The sequence below is a fragment of the Mugil cephalus genome, chromosome 2 (genome assembly GCF_022458985.1).
Source record: "Mugil cephalus isolate CIBA_MC_2020 chromosome 2, CIBA_Mcephalus_1.1, whole genome shotgun sequence".
NCBI lineage: Eukaryota > Metazoa > Chordata > Actinopteri > Mugiliformes > Mugilidae > Mugil > Mugil cephalus.
In genome coordinates this window covers 31,212,621-31,232,250 of record NC_061771.1, presented here as the reverse complement: position 1 = coordinate 31,232,250, position 19,630 = coordinate 31,212,621, and the positions used below count along the sequence as shown (strand labels likewise).

The 19,630-nt window shown below is 41.7% G+C and overlaps 2 protein-coding genes across 2 annotated transcripts; both read right to left on the bottom strand.

Moving 5' to 3' along the window:
* Positions 1 to 9,059: 9,059 nt before the first annotated feature.
* On the bottom strand, positions 9,060 to 11,066 carry LOC125004469 (E3 ubiquitin-protein ligase TRIM21-like). Its single transcript, XM_047579091.1, has one exon. It carries the CDS (start codon positions 10,784 to 10,786, stop codon positions 9,488 to 9,490), a length of 1,299 nt encoding a protein of 432 aa, XP_047435047.1. The 5' UTR covers positions 10,787 to 11,066; the 3' UTR covers positions 9,060 to 9,487.
* A 3,429-nt stretch (positions 11,067 to 14,495) lies between these two features.
* Positions 14,496 to 17,621, bottom strand: LOC125004533 (nuclear factor 7, brain-like). Its single transcript, XM_047579193.1, has 2 exons — positions 16,727 to 17,621; positions 14,496 to 15,057 (listed from the first exon to the last, which is right to left on the bottom strand). The coding sequence occupies exons 1-2, from the start codon at positions 17,619 to 17,621 to the stop codon at positions 14,669 to 14,671; spliced, it is 1,284 nt and encodes a 427-aa protein (XP_047435149.1). The 3' UTR covers positions 14,496 to 14,668.
* Between the last annotated feature and the right edge of the window lie 2,009 nt (positions 17,622 to 19,630).

Below are 19,630 nucleotides of genomic sequence, written 5' to 3'. Positions count from 1 at the left end.
TCCTTTATGAGCTGGTCCAGGCCTCTCTCAACAGACTCCTTCAGAGCAGTGAAGACCTGAACACCTTCTGCTTTCTCTCTGTCGCAGCATCTTTACTCATCTTCACCAACTCGTTCATCTCCATCAATCTTCAGTCGTCTCTCGGATCATCTGCTGAATTTTATCTTCTGTCTCATTCCGGGTTGACTTCATGTTTGAATGAGCAACAATCTAAACAGATGAATGTGTTGATCTAACTTCAGTCTGTCAAACAGTTTATCACACATTGACACTTACAACCGATCTAGTGTAATAATCCAGTGTTGATTCATATTGTTTACAAGAATTATTATTCCACATGTGTAGTAGATTTTGTAGTGAAAACATCCAGAACAGATGGACATCTAAGCTGATATTCATTTATATAACCAGCTTGCAGTCGACCTGTCTCACAATCACAACGAGGGGAAAAAACAGTTTAAATAGAGAATTTATTGATTATTGATGGTTATTGACTTCTAAGAAACATGGCTGTCAGTGTGAAGTGGTAATGATGAACCTTCTGTTGGATGAAGCGCTAAGTTATGATGGTTGTTGAAGACATAAGCATAAATATTTCATATCTGTACTACATATTTGATCAGATGTTAAGAGGAAAGACAGAATGCACACCAGCTTGGAATGTACTTCAAAGAAACACAAGATTTGTTCTGGACTGGAGCTCTGCTGTCGTTCTGACAAAGTGTTGACTTTCATACAGGAAAGTGATGTTGAATTTGTTCCTCGACCACTTTCCTTGACTTGCAGCGTGCTTGTCACAGTCGTTTCTTTGTTTTCAAGTTCAGATTAATGGCTGCACCACCATGCTTCACTGTAAGGATTCCATATCAATTCAATTATATTTTATTTATAAAGAGCATTTTATGCACAAGGCAGGCTCAATGTGCTTTACAAGAGTTATACATAGTTACAATACAAACACTACCTAAAAATCATTCAAAAGAATTGAACAGATAAGTGCAATTAAACAATCATTTATCCATTTTCCACCACATACACACTAAACTCATTCTAGGCACCAACTACCACTCACACTCTGCCACCACGAACAGATCAGCAAACTGCTGTGTAAAAAATGAAGGGTTTTTAAATCTGTTTTAAAAGATGCTACTGATGTCGGCAATGTTCTTACTGTTCAAGCCAGGTGTTCACTTTTTTGATCATAACACTAAATGCTGCGCTGGCCCTTCTTGGATCTGGTCAGGATGAGTTAAATTGCCACGCCTTCGACGATAGTTTCTTGCTGGATGTAAGTAAGCGCATATCTGTGATGTACCTGAGGTGCACGACCATGTGGGGTTTATAACAGGAGCAGTATTTTGAAATGGGATCTTGTTTCAACAGGTAACCAGCGCAAGATTTAGACGGTATGATGTGATATTTTTGGTACCATGAGAAATACATTGCAGCTGCATTTTGAATTAGTTTGTACCTCTGATACTTAATTCTGGGAGTCCAGTTCTAAAACCATTAACAGTAACTAACTCTACTTGTTTCTGCATGAGTTCATTTTCTGATCCGATTTGACAGAAAGCCCCCTCAATTTGGAGTCTTTTTGAGATAATAAGCGAATGATCTTGTATGTCATTGATATGTGAACTTCTAAATTAAGATTGCTGTCGATAATATCTGTCCACAGTATACGCTGCCTTCAGTTTTGCTATCAAGAGATATAGGTTGAGTGTGCTGTTGAATTTTAGTCTCATGAGTCTGTGCACCAAAGATGGATAATTCTGTTTGTCTATAGTTAGTTGTAAAAGTATTTCTGACATCCACTCAGTAAAAAATTATATTTTGATTCATTTGATGAGTGAATTATGGTGATAGGTCATCTTGGTGTAGTGTGAAATGTAAATTGTGAATCATCTGCATAATTATGGTAATAATGATTTGGGTTTGTTATCACATGAAGTATAGTGGAAGCATTTAGAGATTGAACAGCAGTGGTCCAAGAATTGACCCCTTGATGACCACAAATGTAATGAGTTTTTGTTTGAGTTTGATTCACCAATGGAGACATAAAATGTATCATAAAGGAATTCTGAACCTATTAGAACTGGCCAGACAAGTCAACCATCTTTCAAGCCTTTCCAGCAAAATTTGTGGTCACATGTCAATTGAGAGCTAATGATCAGTAGATCAAGAATTGAATTGTTTTGAGTCTGTTTTGTACGTAGACATTTTAAAACTACTAAGGCCCGTTTTCTGTGCTATGTTGGGACCGAAAACAGACTGATAAGTGTCTAAAGGCTAATTTGATGCCAGATAATTCTAGATCTAATGTAAACTGTTTTTTCAAGTATTTTGCTAAAGAATACAAATGGTAAGTTGGAGATGGGCCTGTAATTTGTAATGACACTTTATATCCAGATTGTTCTTCTTCAGAAGTGGTTTGATGACAGCTGTTTTTAGTGATGTGGGAATATACCTGACTGAAGTGACCAGTTAATGTATGTAGAACCTCTGGTGCTAGGGAGTTAAAGACGGTTTGAAAAATGAGTTGGGAGAGTGATCCAGGCAGCAGGTGAGGACCTGAGGTACCAACAATATTGTCAAGTTCTGTCAGATCTAAACAGTTAAAGTGAGACATGACACAGGTTTGGGTTTTTTCCTGGAGAAAGGAATGGTGAGTTCAGTGCTAGATTTAAGGGCACTAATGTTTTGATCAATAGTAATGATTTTGTTATTAAAGAAAGAAGCAAATTGATCACATTTTTCTGAGGACAACATTTCAGGGGGAATGGTGGGTGGGTTAACAAGTGTGTCAACTGTGGAGAAAAGAACTTTACTATTATTAACATTTTCATTGATAATTTTAGAAAAGAATGATTGTCTAGCTTGTTTGATTGCTTTGTTATAGTCATTCAGTTTATTCTTATATGTGTCATTGTGAACCTGAAGTCTTGTTTTTCTCCACTGTCGCTCTGCCTGACGACACTTTCTCTTTAAGCATCTGATGTCCACTCCATTTCTTCAGGGAGCCTTTTTTTTTTTTTTTTTTACATATTTAGTTTTGAGTGGTGCAATTTTGTCAAAGACACTTTGTATTTTTTGTAGTTGAAGTTGTCCAACAAGGTCCCAGTTGAAGATATTGTGGATAGCGACATCTCTTTTACGTTCAAAATTGAAAGTCATTTGATAGTGTTGTCATTGATTTATGCGTCTTTTGAGTAATTGAGAAGCTTGTTAACATTGTACAGGGAAAGCAGAAACATCAAAATAAATGCAACAGTGATGAGAAAAAGCTACATCCACAACAAGAGGCATTGTAATGTTAAGTCCTTTTGAGATGACAAGGTCAAGAGTATGTCCTTTATTGTGGGTCGGTCCATGGACATGTTGATAGAGGTCAAATGCCTCTAACAGACTATTAAAGCCTATGGCATCTGGATCAGTTTCCATGTCAATGTGAATGTTAAAGTCACCAGATATAATAAGACAGTCATAATCAGTGGAAACGTTAGATAATAGCTGAGAAAAATCTTCCAGAAATCCACATTTGGATTTTGGTGGACGGTAAACTGTTATTATTAAGACTGTAGATTAGTAGTGTACTGCCATAGCAAGGTATTCAAATGATATGAATTCATCAAGGTGGACTTCCTTAAAGCCATAAGTGTCAGAGAAAATGGCAGCAATTCCACCACCTCTGCTATCCGTTCTGGTGGTATGGAAGAAATTGAAGTTTGGAGGTGCAGTCTCAATGAGTGTAGCGGTTCCATTTTTATCCAGCCAGGTTTCAGTTAGTAGAGTGAAGTCTAGACTGTGGGTAGTGATGAGTTCATTTATTAAAAATGATTTATTTGTAAGTGACCTGACATTTAATAGAGCCATTTTTTTTTTTTTTTTTTTTTTTTTGAGGTGCATTTCTGTGTGGGGAGCTGATAACTGGAGAGATATGGACAAGATTATTGAGGTTAGCTGAAGTGGTGAGATCAGAAGTGCATTTCTTAGGCCTAAAGTTTGTGATAACAGGGATAGATGAGATTGTAAGGATGACATTGCCTCGTGATGAGCAGTGCCTCATATCCTTCTAACATGATGCCTGGTATTCATCCCTCATCAGACCAGAAAATGTTCTGAGAGTCTTTCAGATGCCTTTTGGCAAACTACAAGCAGGCTGCCATGTGCCTTTTACAAAGGAGTGGCTTCTGTCTAGCTTCTCAACCAGTGAGGCCTGGTTGGTGGATTCCTTCTGGAAGCTCCTTGTCTCCATCACAGAGGATTGCTGGAGCTCTGACAGAGTGGCCTTTGGGTTCTTGGTCACCTCCCTGACGAGGGCTCTTCTCCCATGATTGAGCAACTCTAGGAAGTCATATTGGTTCCATTTATTGATGATTCATAAAAACAGCAAAAAGACAGCACAAAATAGAGGCACATTATAGTGGCATCACTATAACTGACTACAAGGGAAAGCACTACAACATGGGTGGAGGTGCCAGCTTCTCTGCCAGAGGAGCTGACTCCTTATATGCACGGTTTGAAAACAACAGCCAACTGGAAGTGCTGCTGGAACAGGACAATTGCCCATTACAGGTATCCTGGGCTGATGTGTGCAAAAGTCTCAAAAAGGTTAATGCACGTGAAGCCCCTGGACCAGACAGCACCCCAGGCTTGTGAAATGAACTGGCAGATGTCTTCGGAGACATTTTCAGCCTCTCCCTTCATCGGTCTTGTGTCCCCACATTTTTCAAGAAAACAGCCATCATCCATGTACCAAAAGAAAAAAATTTTGTCACTTCTGTCAAACAGAACTCACCTCCACCATAAAAAGTGCTTTGAGAGGACAGTTAAAGCTCAGAACTCTTCCTGCCCATTAGGTCCATGGATGATGCAATATCATTTGCGCTGCACATGGCCCTCTGTCATCCTGGATCATCAGAGGAACAAAAACATGTAAATGTTATTCACTGACTTCAGCTCTGCCTTCAATAGCGTAGTACCATCCTAACTTGTCATGAAGCTCAGAGACCTAAACATCAGTCTCTCCCTGTGCAGATGGATCCTGGACTTCCTGACCACAGATGGTACAGATCATCAACTCTACGTCATCCACACTGAACCTGAGCACTTACTCTCATAAGGACATGTCCTCAGCCCTCTGCTCTTCTCCCTCCACACTCACAACTGTATGTCAAAGCACAGCTCCAACATCATCGTCTAATTTGCTAATGACACCACCATCATTGGCTGCATCACAGGCAGTGAAAAGTCATCATACAGAGAAGATGTTAGAGATCAGTCATTTTGGTGCACAGCCACTAAATTTCTGCTCTGTCAGCAAGACCAAGGAGATGATCGTGGATTACAGGAAGCTTCAGCGAGGAGGACATGCCTCCATCTACCTTGAAGATATAGCAACAAAGACAGTCTGCTGCTTCAGGTTCCTGGAAATCAATATCAGCAAGGATGTGAGCTGATCATGCCACACTGCCAGCATCGTAAAGGCAGCTAGACAGCGCCTCTTCTTCTTGCTGCGTCTGAGGTTTGTCATAACACCAGGATACTCTCCAACTTTTGCAGGTGCATCATCAAGAGCATTCTGATTGGAAAAATCACGATATGGTACGGAAGTGGTGGCCCACTTGAACGCAGAGCACTGCAGATTGTGGTAAAATCAGCCCAGGGCATCACCAGGTCAGAGCTGCCCGCCATCCCAGACATTTATAGCCAGCGCTGCAGGAGGAAAACGCAGCAGATTCTCTCTGACCTCAGCCACCCCAACCACAGACTATTTACTCTCCTACCCTCTGGTAGGCAGTTTTAGAGAATTCACACTCAAATCAGTATTTTGAAGGACAGAGCTTTTTCTGTTGCTGCTCCTAAAATTTTGAACAATCAACCACTGCACGTCAGAGAAGTCCCCTCACTGTCCATTTTTAAAAACAGTCTTAAAACCCATTTTTATTCCATGGCGTTCAATCCAGCATTCAATCCAGGGAATACACCTTGGCTGGTTCAGTGGAGAGCATCTTATTTATTCTCCTGGCCTCTGCCTCTTGGTGTATCTTTGTGTACCCAGTCTCTGATTGTGGGGGTGATGATAGCATCTCCCTGCTGACCTTTCCTGTCCTGGCTCCCCCTTGCTGTAGCATTGTTGTAGTATTTCATCATTCTCTGGTTGTGATAGACATTTTTGATTACGGATGTTGTAACACTAGGCTAACAGCTGTTTCTTTCTTAGTCTTGATTGTGGGTTTCAAAGTATCCATTGGTCTCACATTTGCTGCATGTTATTCCTGCTGTCTGGGATTGCTTGTATAGCAGCATTCCAACAACTATATGTTTTTCACCCTTGTCCAGCTATTGTCTTGGTCCAGTATCCCATTTCTTATCTGGTTGCCCTGGTTTTAATCTGTTATTTTTGTGTACCATCATGTTCCCGAGGTAGCCCTTTGTAGTATTAAGGATCCAATGCAGACGTCACGGGGAACTTCTCCTGATTTGGCAGCTTGTTGCTCTGAGCTGCTGCTGCTGGCTTTCTGTTGAGCTTCATGTCTGAACGCAGCAACCGTCTCAAGTGATTTCTAAATCTATTCTGTAGCTGACTGGGAGCCAATGTAAAGACTTGAGAACTGGGGTGATATGCTCCGAGCCAGCCTGTGACCATAAAGGACAGTGAGGAGATGGTTGGAGGAGCCTTGGGAGGCACTGCAGGGATGTTTTGAGGTCACAGACTGGGAGGCAGTCTGTGATCCATACAGAGAGGACATCGGTGGGCTCACAGAGTGCATCACGGACTATATCAACTTCTGTGTTGACACCATTGTTCCAGCAGAGACAGTCCAAACAACAAGCCGTGGGTGGCAAAGGACATCAGCGACATCCTGAATGAGAAGAAGAGAGCTTTCAGGACTGGCAACAAGGAGGAAGTGAGAGATATACAGAGACACTTGAAGATTAAAATCAGAGAGGCTAAGGGGAATATAGGAAGAAGCTGGAATGTAAACTACAGCACAACAACAACAACAGAGAGGTCTGGAGTGGGATGAAGTAGATCACTGGTCTCAGGCCAGCGGGCAAAAGAGGAATGGAGGGCAGTGTGGAATGGGCCAACAAACTCAATCTGTTCTTTAACAGATTTGACACCACTGCCCCTCCACCCCATATGAGCACCACTATCTTCCCCTCACCCCCTATCTTCCAGGGGAGGACAGTCTGTCACCTCCACCCTCACACCTCCTCCCCCACCTCCACCCCCATCTACTGTGATCATCACTGCCAACGATGTTAGAAGACAGCTGGGGAAAATTCACTCTGGCAAGGCTGCGGTCCTGATGGGGTCAAAACCTGAGCCACCCAGCTCTGTGGAGTCCTTCAGCATGTCTTCAACATGAGCCTGAGTCTGCAGAGGATCCCTGTGATGTGGAAGACATCCTGCGTAGTTCCTGTGCCGTAGACGCCGTGACCTGGTGGCTCGAAGGACTACAGACCGGTGGCGCTGACCTCCCACATTATGAAGACCCTGGAGAGACTCATCTTAGAGCAACTCCGGCCTGTGGTCAAGCCACATTTGGACCCCCTCCAGTTCGCCTGCCAGCCCCAACTCGGAGATGAGGATGCCATCATCTTCCTGCTCAACCGCGTCTACACCTACATGGACAAGACGGCGAATACTGCAAGAGTCATGTTCTTTGACTTCTCCAGTGCTTTCAACACCATCCGTCCGGCTTTTCTGGGTGAGAAGATGATGGTGATGGTGATGTCACGGACTACCTGACTGGCAGGCCACAGTATGTGCGCCTGCAATGCTGTGTGTCAGACAGGCGGGTCAGCAACACTGGGGCCCCACGGGGACTGGAATGTTTCACAAGGTGAAAGCCATCCTGGACATTGAGTCGTACCCACTCCATGACGTGCTGGCCAGACACAGGAGTTCTTTCAGCACCAGACTGATCACACCACGATGTACTACAGAGTGTCACAGGAAATCATTCCTGACAGTGGCCATTAGCCTGTATAACGCCTCACTCTGAGGGTGCAGAACCCATATTATTTATTTGATGTGCAATAATTCATTAATGTGCAATAATTCATGTTCACCTCATCTCATATACCAGTACACATTCCCTGTATACTCGGGGACTCTGGTCTATGTGCAATAATGTTTATAACTATACTGACCCTGAGATTGTGCAACAACATATGTTTAACTTCATTATTATTTTCATACACTTCTCACCATGTGCAATATTCTTTTCTCTATAGAGCAATAACTCGGAACACGGGTTCACTTCACTTATACCTGTACATATTGTTATATATATTTTGTCAAGTAGGATGGGTGTTGAGGTGAGGACCCAGGCGCAGGACTAATGATGAGGCAGGAAGTTCAAACAAAAGAAGTATTTAATAATCAAACAAAAGTCGCTGCAAGGCAGGAAGATCCAAAATCCAAAAATCAAGGAAATGGAACATGGCAAGGAAAAAGAAAGACGAGGAAACATGGAACATGGCGTGGACACATTAAACATGGCATGAAGACATTAAACGACGCGACCAAGGAAAGGGAAAGGCAGGGCTATATATACACAAGAGGGCTCAGGGCTGACAAGACACAGGTGAGACGCATGAGGACAATCCACGCAGGTGAGACAAATCAACAATCAAGAGATAAAGAGACAAGACAGGAACCGGAACTTAACAAAATAAAACAGGATACACAACATGACACAGACAGACATGACAAAACCACAAGTAAACACGATGGACAGGAAACTAGGAAACATGACAAAAGAAAACGGGGAAACAAAACATGATTACAAAATAAAAGACAGACATAGAACCTTGACATATTTTTTCCTATATTTTTTACATTCTCTTACTTCTTCTTATTGTCTCCTGCTTATTCTGATTGCTCTTTGTAACATGGTTACACTTTGGGTTGGAGCTGCTGTAATGAAAAGTAATTTCCCCCTGGGATCAATAAAGTAATTCTGATTCTCATCTCTTTGTTCTGGTTAAAACTCGAGCTGCAGCGTTGAATAAGCTGGAGCTGTTTGATACCTTTTGGGGGGAGTCCAGTCAGAAGACCGTTACAGTAGTTGAGTCTATTGGACATGAAGGCATGAATCAGCTTCTCCTGATCTGTACAGGACAAACAGATACAAGAAAACAAGGTAACGATGGTGACACTAGACAGATAGTTGACTCAACCCAGTACACAGCCCTTGGCCTTTATTTGTAGCTCATTTTACAGTCACCACACATTGCACAGAACGGTTTTTCATGATGGATCCATCACTGTGTGTTACAGGGTGAAGATTTTAAATGAATCAACAGTGCATGAACATTAAAACAAGAAATCTCATCTGTCTGATCCATTGATATCTTTGTGTTCTCAGCTGTACCAGTATTGTAGTATTAAAGCATATATGTACAGAGTGTGAATAAAGAGTGAAGATTAATGAGTTCATTCATTGATCTCAAGGCTTCATCATTAAATAGATCAGACAGTTTGATTGACAGGACAGATGATCAGAGGTGCAGAGTTCTTGCCACCATAGTTCGGACTAGGACTGAAGTATGGGTAAAGTTTGTCATTGAAGTGGCAGCCAGTAAAGGAGTAGATAAGGGCTGCAGTATCTACATCATGAAAGGAAACCAGACCCTCCTCATAATCCACAAACACCCCCACCTTCTCAGGATGAGACCAAAGAGAGAGACGCACTGGAGGACCAGCATTAGCATCATACTCATTTCCGTTTCTCAAACAAATAGTCCAGAAACCATTCTGAGGTTTCACTGTGATGCTTCCCTTTCTGTTGATTGACTCTCTGGCCACTCCTAGATCCCATTCAGTCTTTCCTTTAACCTGAACCTGGAAGTACAATCTACCTGAAGAGACACTCTGCTTTCCTAAAACAAGACCGTATTTAGAAAATCTCTCTGGGTTGTCTGGAAGATTCTTCATCACGTCACCACAGTGAACTTGTTTTCCATCATCAGACAGGATGAGGTGAGGATGTGCTGTATCAGGATCTAGAGTCACATCCACTGCATACTGCTGGACCCTCTTCAACTCAGCTTCAGAAAGAAGCTTCTTCATGTCTTTACTGAGTTTCTCCTCCAGCTGAGTCACAGCTCTCATCAGAGTCCCCTCATATGATGGTGGACGGATGCTGACCTCTGTCCAGTCCTTGGTGGGTGGAGCAGCTTTCAGGGAGGAGGAGCTTTGGAGGAGGTGGAGGTGGTCTTCAGAGCGTGAGAGCTGCTTTACCTCAGAGCTCCTCATCATCAGCTCAGCGACTTCCTGTTCCAGATCTTTGATGAAACCTTCAGCCTGTTTCTCTGTTGTTTTCTGTTTGTCTTCGATCTCCTTTATTAGCTGGTCCAGGCCTCTCTCCACAGACTCCTTCAGAGCAGTGAAGATCTGGACACCTTCTGCTTTCTGTCTGTCTGCAGCAACTTTAATCATCTTCACTGACTTTTTCATCTGCTCAATCTTCAGTCGTCTCTTCTGGATCATCTGCTGAATTTTATCTTCTGTCTTCATTCTGTGTTGAGCTTCATGTTTGAACTGAGCAACCATCTCACGGATGAAAGTGTTGATTTTTAGTTCAGGTGTCGTCCAAAACATTTTATTACACAGGAAACACTTATATCCATCAGCAATATCCCAGTGTTCATTGATACATTCTTCACAGAAGTTGTGTCCACATGATGTAGTGACTGGATCAGTAAACATTCCCAGACAGAAGGAACACACAAACTGATCATCATATAGTAGACAGCTGGCAGAAGACATGTCTACACACTGACAACAAGAGAATAAGAGAGAGAAAAACACAGTTGAAGTAGAGATTTATTGATTATTGATGAGTTATTGAACTTCTAAAGAAACATGCTGAGTCAGTGTGAAGTGGAAAGAGTGGAACTTCCTGTTGGACTGAAGCTCTAAGTTTTTATGCTGATTGTTGAAACACAGTAAATATTATCAGCTGTACTCACCAGTATTTGAGTCAGATGTTGAGAAAGAGCAGATGAATTTTCTTCAGATCGAAACACAGATTTGTCTGAACTGCAGCTCTGCGTCGCCCTAACAAACTTTGACTTTCAGCTCAGGATAGTGATGTTGAATCTAGTCTTCATGGTTAACCACTTCCTGTGATTGCAGCTCTGTTTGACACAGTTTGTTTCCTGCTTCAAGTTCAGACGTGATTAGTTTAAGATGCATTGACATCATTATTTTATTTCCTGGTGTGAGTTTATTGCAACTTATAAAAAGACTGAATGACATTCATGGCAGTTCACATCAAGGATAATTGGATTTTCATTTATTTATTCATTCCACTTCCTCCCTGTTTTGACCGTGGGGGCTGTACGCCTGACTACAGGATCTTTGGACTGAGTGAGAGTCATCTCCAGTCTAGCCTTAGCACACTTAAACTCCTCTCTTAGTCTAGTTACTGGGAGATCCAGTATGCCTTTCCCATACAAGACTGCACTATTTAAGCAGTATAGGACACCAAGCCATCTCCTAATTGATGAGTTAATCATCCTTTCAAGCTTCTTAACCTTTGTCAGAGGAATCTCATCTACTGTCAGTGGCCACATTAGTCAGGGCAATAATCCAAATTACATGCACCATAATCTCAGCTTTCCTGGGAGTCCTGACCGGTCCATGCTTGAAATGCCTTGAATCATTTCTTCTCTCAATCCCTCAAACTGCAATATATCACTGAGACTTGCATCATACCACCTTCCCAGACTCTTCACTGACTTCGCTAGTACTGTGAGAATCACCTCCTCATTTATAACAAATTTCTTATCTACTACCTTTCCTTTAACAACTGAGATACTCCCAGACTTACTCTGTGTCACTTTTATCCCAGCCCACTGCAAGTTGCTGTTTAACTTATAGAGCAGTCTGCTAGTACATGGAGCAGTTGATGTCACAGTCGTCATGTCATCCATGTAGGCCCTAATTGGGGGGAGACAAAGCCCTCTATGCAGCTTTTCTCCACCTACCACCCATTTCGAGGCCCTAATAATCACCTCCATTGCCACTGTAAAGGCGAGTGGAGAAACTGAACACCCTGCTTTGATGCCGACCTCCAGCTATTGCCATGCTGTAGTATTCTCTGCTGTGGTAAAGCAGAGCTGTATATCTGCAAAATATGCTTTGACTAGGCCTTTGATACTGGCTGGGACTCTAAAAAAAATCAAAAGCTTCCCATAACAAACTGTGAGGGACTGAACCAAACACATTAGCCAGGTCTGGAAATACAGCATGCAGGTCTCTGTTTTCTCCCTTTGCTAACTGAATTAGGTGCCAAATCATGGTGGTGTGCTCTAAGCACCCAGAAAAGCTGGGGATTCCACCCTTTTGTAGTGATGTATCAATCAAGCCATGTTCCTCCAAGTAACTGGACGGCCTCTGTGCCACAACACTGAAGAAGACATTCCCTTCAACATTAAGGAGACTGATTGGTTTAAACTGACTTATCTCTACTGAGCACTTTCATACAGCCGATACGGGAGTCCATTAGGTCCCAGGGCTGAAGAGGCTCTTACATGCCGGACCACCTCCTGAACCATTTTCCACCTTGGTCGGCTACACTACACTGACTACCTATATCTCCAATTGGTGGAATATCAGAGGGGAATGCCAAATTCCTAAATCTTTCCATATGTTTGTGTACCTCCACCAAGTACTCCTCAAGTTAATGCTTTGACACCATCAGGCTGCCATTCTTCTCTTTACCAAATAGCGACTTCACAAAGCTAAACGGATTCTTATAGAATGCTACTCTAGCTTGCTCTTTCCTTCTCCTGTTTTCCCTAATGCTCTCCACCCTTCTTAGTGCTGCCAGTCGTTCCTTCACACCTGCCTGTAAGCAATTAATGCCTTTCTTCTCCTCCTCTGTGGCCTTCTTCCACTGCTTCTTAAGCATTCTCCTCTCCTGTATAAGTCTATCGATTTCCTGTTGACGTCTAGACCTAAGTACCTCTCCCTCTGGTTTCTTCCGTTTCTCGCTAATGCCAAATCTCTCTTTGCCATAATTATATCTCCTATCTTCTCCAACTTATTCTTTAGCTTACCTAGCGCACTGGAAAAGTCATTATTGATGTCCTCCCACTTCCAAGTTTCAGCTGCACCTGGCCACTTCATCCTTGGTTTCCGACCACTGATCTTCTCCCTCCTTGGCTGGCTGTGCCTTTGTTCTGCCTCTGTGCTAATATCTGCCTCAACATTAGGGATGCTGATATCCTGCGAGCGGTGGGTTATCATTTTAAAAGATATTCAAAGTCAAGTACTGGACTCTCTTCACATGTGACCTCCAACTCAGAGTAGATAGATGCAGGTGTTTTCAGAAGGAAATCATACACCCAGTCTCTTGACATTGACTGATGTTTTCAGTTTTCAGCGGTATGTTTGGCTCAACAGTAAAGACCACTGTACTCTCTGTGAAGCATGGTGTTCTGGGGCTGCTGATCTTCATCTGGAACCTGGGCTCCAAGTCATGAATAATAGAACCTTCAGGTGTTTGCTAGAAAACTTAAAAGGATAACCGAACCTAAATATCGCTCTCTGACTTGTAACTTGCTACTAGTTGGACAGGACAGGAGCGGCAGTGCATTTATCTGCAACCGTAAGCATAAAATGTCAACATGTTTTGACTTTTGTTCTGCCTGGGTCACATCAGCTAGAAGGATTTGAATATCAGTGGTGTCATTTACATTTATATTCCTGGGTGTGAGTTACTTCAAGGTGTATAACTGTGGATGCTCAGCAATACAGATATTGAATAACATATTTAATGATGACAAAGAGATACACTTTTTAAAGTTATTTCTACTAATTCTTCTCATGTGTGGAAGTTAGCAACTGTTTAAAATCAGATGAGCACCTAGAATCTGAGGTATCATTTTATTTTCCCCACAATATTTGTGGAATGAATTAAACGTAATAATTGTGTAAAGGTAAAAGTCCTTTTTGCTGAGGCAGTAACTGTATCGCCAAACATGATGATCATTGTATCAGCAATCTGTTCATATGTCATGCATCAACATATTTTTGTCAGGTGACAGACAGTAGAGGGGCCAGAAGAGGTAGAGGAGGAAAGGCTGGAGGAGATAGAGTAGGAGGAGATGGAGGAGGAGGAGATGCTGACTGAGAGGCTGGTAATTCACAGGTGAGGTCAAATAATGGGGGAAGCTGTGGAGTGGCTAGAGGTGCAGCTTACTCACCTCTATCTGAGGCTGCACTCCACTGCTCCAACTGTACACACTGCTGTGTGAACGAATGGATGGGTCAAACGCAGAGAAAGAATTTCCTCTTTAGTTTTTAGTCTGGTCCTGGGAACCACTATGAGATGCCGGTCTGTGGATCTGAGGGAACGACTGGAGGAGTACGGGTGAATGAGATGTGCGGTGCAGACTGGAGCTTGGTCATGGGGTTCCCTGTAAGAAAACAAGTTGATATGAACTTTTTTACCATAATTCACAATGAAATCATTTTATTCCAGAATAATCAGTTTGTACCATATCTCTCTAATCCATTGACATCTTTGTGTTCTCAGCTGTACCAGTATTGTAGTATTAAAGCATATATGTACAGAGTGTGAATAAAGAGTGAAGATCAATAAGTTCATTCATTGATCTCAAAGCTTCATCATTAAATAGATCAGACAGTTTTATTGACAGGACAGATGATCAGAGGGGCAGAGTTTTTACCACCATCATTCAACTCAGGGCATAAGAATGGGTTACGTTTGTCAGTGAAGGAGCAGCCAGTAAAGAAGTAGATAAGAGCTGCAGTATCTACATCATGAAAGGAGACCAGACTCTCCTCATGATCCACAAACACCTCCACCTTCTCAGGATGAGAACCAAGAGAGAGACGCACTGAAAGACCAGCAAGAGCTTTGTATTCATTTCCATTTCTTAACCGTACAGTCCAGAAACCATTCTGTGGACTCAGAGTGATGCTTCCCTTCCTGTTGATTGATTCTCTGGCCACTCCTAGATCCCAGTCAGTCTTTACTTTAACCTGAACCTGAAAGTAGAATCTACCTGAAGTGAAACTCTTCTTTCCTAAACTTGAAGCAGTTATGACCCTTAATGGTGATTGTAATGAAGGGCAGGTCAGAGATTCACATGTTGTAGTAGTCCGCCTGTTCAAGTTCAAGACACAATTTGTGATCTGCCTCTGGGTTTATCCATTTAGTGATGTATGGCAGCTGATTTGCCAGGTAGTAATTCATAAAGTTAGGTGCATCCAGTCATCCTGATTTATTTATTTTTATTTATTTATTTATTTGAAGGGTAGCGAGGCTAATTCTTGTCTTTTTGTTCTTTGAGTAGAATTTTCTAATAGCAGAATCTAAGTTCTGGAGCTTCTGTGGGTTCGAATGGGATCATGGAGAATAAGTAATTAATTTGAAGCTACACTATGTGTCCTATAAGAGAGATAGGAAGATTGGCCCAGCGCCATAGGTGATCACAGATTTTCTCCAGGATGGGATCAAAGTTCAGTTAGACTAACTCTGATAGTTTAGGTGAGATATTTATACCCAAGTATTTGATATTTCCCGTGGATAGAGGAAGATGAGGATTCCCATCTGCAGGATCCCATGCATACTCTGTTTTTGGTAATATTGTTCATTTGGATCTGTTGATTGAGTAGTCAGAGAGGGGTGAGAATTTCAAGATACAGTTATACACTTCCTGTAATGTGCTGCACAGTTGTTGCAAGTAGAGTAAAACATTGTCAGCGTATTAAATGATTCTATGTTCAGAAATAGGCGAGTGGATACCATGGATGTGTTGTGACATATTGCTGATGCAAGTGGTCCAATCAATACAGCAAACAATAGAGGGGAAAGGGGGCACCCTTCTCTGGTTTGCCTCTGTAGAGTGAAGCTTTGTGGAGTGTGATCATTTGTGATGTTAAAATCTTTGGTATCAGTGTTAAAGTATGAATTATTTTTTTCGTCTATTTTTGTTTTAAGAAAGAAACCATGTTAACGTTAGTGACGTTAGACAAAAACATAGGTGACAACCCAGTACACAGCTCTTGGCCTTTAATTGTAGCTCATTTTACAGTCACCACACATTACACAGAACAGTTTTTCATGATGGATCCATCACTGGGTGTTACAGGGTGAAGAGTTCCATGAATCAACAGTGCGTGAACATTAAAACAAGAAATCTCATCTGTGTAATCCATTGATATCTTTGTGTTTTCAGATGTACCAGTATTGTAGTATTAAAGCAAATATGTACAGAGTGTGAATAAAGAGTGAAGATCAATAAGTTCATTCATTGATCTCAAAGCTTCATCATTAAATGGATCAGACAGTTTTATTGACAGGACAGATGATCAGAGGTGCAGAGTTTTTGCCACCATAGTATGGACGAGGACAGAAGAATGGATAAAGTTTATCATTGAAGTGGCAGCCAGTAAAGGAGTAGATAAGAGCTGCAGTATCTACATCATGAAAGGAAACCAGACCCTCCTCATAATCCACAAACATCCCCACCTTCTCAGGATGAGAATTAAGAAAGAGAGACACTGGAGTATCAGCATTAGCATCATACTCATTTCCATGTCTCAAACTTACAGTCCAGAAACCATCCTCAGGACACAGTGTGGTGTCTCCCTTTCTCTCGATTGACTCTCTGGCCACTCCTAGATACCATTGAATCTTTCCTTTAACTTGAACCTGAAAATAAAATCTACCTGAAGAGAAACTCTTCTTTCCTAGAACAATACCATAGTTAGAAAACCTTTTTGGGTTGTCTGGAAGATGCACCCACACATCATCACAGTGAACTTGTTTTCCATCATCAGACAGGATGAGGTAAGGATGTGCTGTATCAGGATCTAGAGTCACATCCACTGCATACTGCTGGACCCTCTTCAGCTCAGCCTCAAGCAGCTTCTTCATGTCTTTCCTGAGTGTCTCCTCCAGCTGAGTCACAGCTCTCACCACAGTCCCCTCATATGATGGTGGACGGACGCTGACCTCTGTCCAGTCCTTGGTGGGTGGATCAGCTTTCAGGGAGGAGAAGCTTTGGACGAGGTGGAGGTGGTCTTCAGAGCATGAGAGCTGCTTTACCTCAGAGCTCCTCTTCATCAGCTCAGAGACTTCCTGTTCCAGATCTTTGATGAAACCTTCAGCTTGTTTCTCTGTTGTTTTCTGTTTGTCTTCGATCTCCTTTATGAGCTGGTCCAGGCCTCTCTCAACAGACTCCTTTAGAGCAGTGAAGATCTGAACACCTTCTGCTTTCTGTCTGTCTGCAGCATCTTTACTCATCTTCATTGACTCTTTCATATCCCCAATCTTCTGGATCATCTGCTGAATTTTATCTTCTGTCTTCATTCCGTGTTGAGCTTCATGTTTGAACTGTGCAACAATCTCACAGATGAATGTGTTGATGCTAACTTCAGGTCTTGTCTTAAACAGTTTATGACACATTGGACACTTACATAGCTCAGTAGTATCCCAGTTTTGAGTGATGCAGCGTTTACAGAAGTTGTGTCCACATGGTGTAGAGACTGGATAATTGAACACATCCAGACAGATAGAACATCGAAGCTGATCTTCAAATAGTAGACAGCTGGCAGCAGACATGTCTACACAATCACAACGAGAGAGAAAAACACAGTTGAAGTAGAGATTTATTTATTATTATTGAATTATTGAACTTCTAAAGAAACATGCTGAGTCAGTGTGAAGTGTAATGAGTAGAACTTCCTGTTGGGTTGAAGCTCTAAGTTTTGATGCTGGTTGTTGAAACACAATAAATATTATCAGCTGTACTCACCAGTATTTGAGTCAGATGTTGAGAAAGATCTGATGAACTCAGATGAATTTTCTTACTTCAGATAGAAACAGAGATTTGTCTGGACTGCAGCTCTGCCGTCATTCTGACAAAGTTTGACTTTCAGTTCAGGAAAGTGATGTTGAATTTGTTCCTCGACCACTTCCTCTGACTGCTTGTCACAGTCTGTTTCCTGCTTCAGGTTCAGATGTGGGCTGCTACACCATGCTTCTCTTTAAGGATGATACTGCCTCGTGATGAGCAGTGCCTCATATCCTTCTAATACAACCCGTTCTCATTCCCAAGGCGTAATATACCGACGATTTGTCACGCCCCTCTGTGTGAGACGCTCTGGGTTCTCAATTGACTTCAATGTAAACCCGCTCGCGGCAGTAAGAGACGCTTAGAGCAGTGGTCGCAGCCCTACATTCACTACAATAATAACCCGTTCACTGGTCAAGCTACAATCTGATTGGAGAATCGAGGACACTTTCCCTCGAAGTGTTTTTCTCACTATGTTAAGCATTTCTTTTAATGAGATCGTCTAAAAATGTGTAAAAAACATTTATAGATTCAATCACCACTCCCGTCAGTTTTGGACGCTCTGAACTCCAACCAATCAGGTGCAACCAGTGTACGCAAAGGTTGATGGGAGAACGGAGAAGAAGAAGAAGAAGAAGAAATTGATTGATTGATAGATAGATTGATTGATTGTAACACAGGTATGTAAAAAATATATGACTACATTGAGAAAGTGATACATTTTTTAGAAAGTTTTTTTTTTCCAGAAAAGCTTCAAACAAACAAAGGCGTCTGATTTTGGAAGCAGTTTAAGACCTTTATATATATATATATATATATATATATATATATATATATATATATATATATATATATATATATATATATATATATATATGGCTGTGTATACATACGATTTCTGTGAAATTAACTTAAGATGTTTGATAATCTTTGCTTTAATCACGGACTGTATTTAATCATGGACTGTATTTTAAGTGTTGCATTTTTTTCTTGTTAATTGTGTAGAATGAGGCACAGGGTGATCCTCAGCCGAGACCAGTGCGCTGGAAAAAACGTGACAGACAAGAGATGTTATTCCTCAAAGGCCGTCATCCAGTCGAAGTACTAGTGGCTTGGCACATGGTCAGTGTTCATGCTCACAACTTTTATTCACCAAAGATTTTCAGTAAGTAAATATCCAATCTCTTTTTTTCAGTATCAATTGATCATCATCAATGTCCAGGTGAAGGACCTAGTTGTGATGTTGCCAGTGTTGACCCAACAAAAGGTACTTTACCTACATTGATATGTTGATTTCATTTTTTAAGTTGACGTTTATAGTTGTTGTTATAGTTGAGTTAGGCAGAAGTGTGTAGGCTGTTGTGCAGTCCTATGCCATACCACCTACAGTATTTAGTTCACTTTGTGGCAGGGTTTCTTTATTTCTTTATTTTTTCTGTTAGTGCTTCGTCAGGAGCTCCTTCAATTGTTGGAGGATGGAGAAGAGGATGCAGCAGTGACTTGTGAGACGTCATCTTATTTGGCTGCTACTGACTGGTAGTCTTGATTGTAGTGTTTGCAGTCATTACTGGACCAACTATAGGTAGTTGTTTGTCATAGCATTTACATCAGGTATGTATAAAAGTGGCCGTAACAAGAACCACAACGTGGCATCCATCAGGGATGAAGCCATTATCATGGTTTGTACAGATTTCTATTTGACATTAAACTGTTAAACTGGAAATATTTGAAGGTTCTGTGGTACACATGAAAAATCAAAATGATCCTCATATATTTC

Excerpts from the sequence above, each read along its gene's own strand:
- LOC125004469 (XM_047579091.1), bottom strand. The coding sequence starts at position 10,786 with ATGTCTTCTGCCAGCTGTCTACTATATGATGATCAGTTTGTGTGTTCC.
- LOC125004533 (XM_047579193.1), bottom strand. The coding sequence starts at position 17,621 with ATGTCTGCTGCCAGCTGTCTACTATTTGAAGATCAGCTTCGATGTTCT. Across the intron at positions 15,058-16,726 it reads AAAGAAGAGTTTCTCTTCAG|GTAGATTCTACTTTCAGGTT; the intron begins GTAGATTTTATT and ends GTTTCACTTCAG.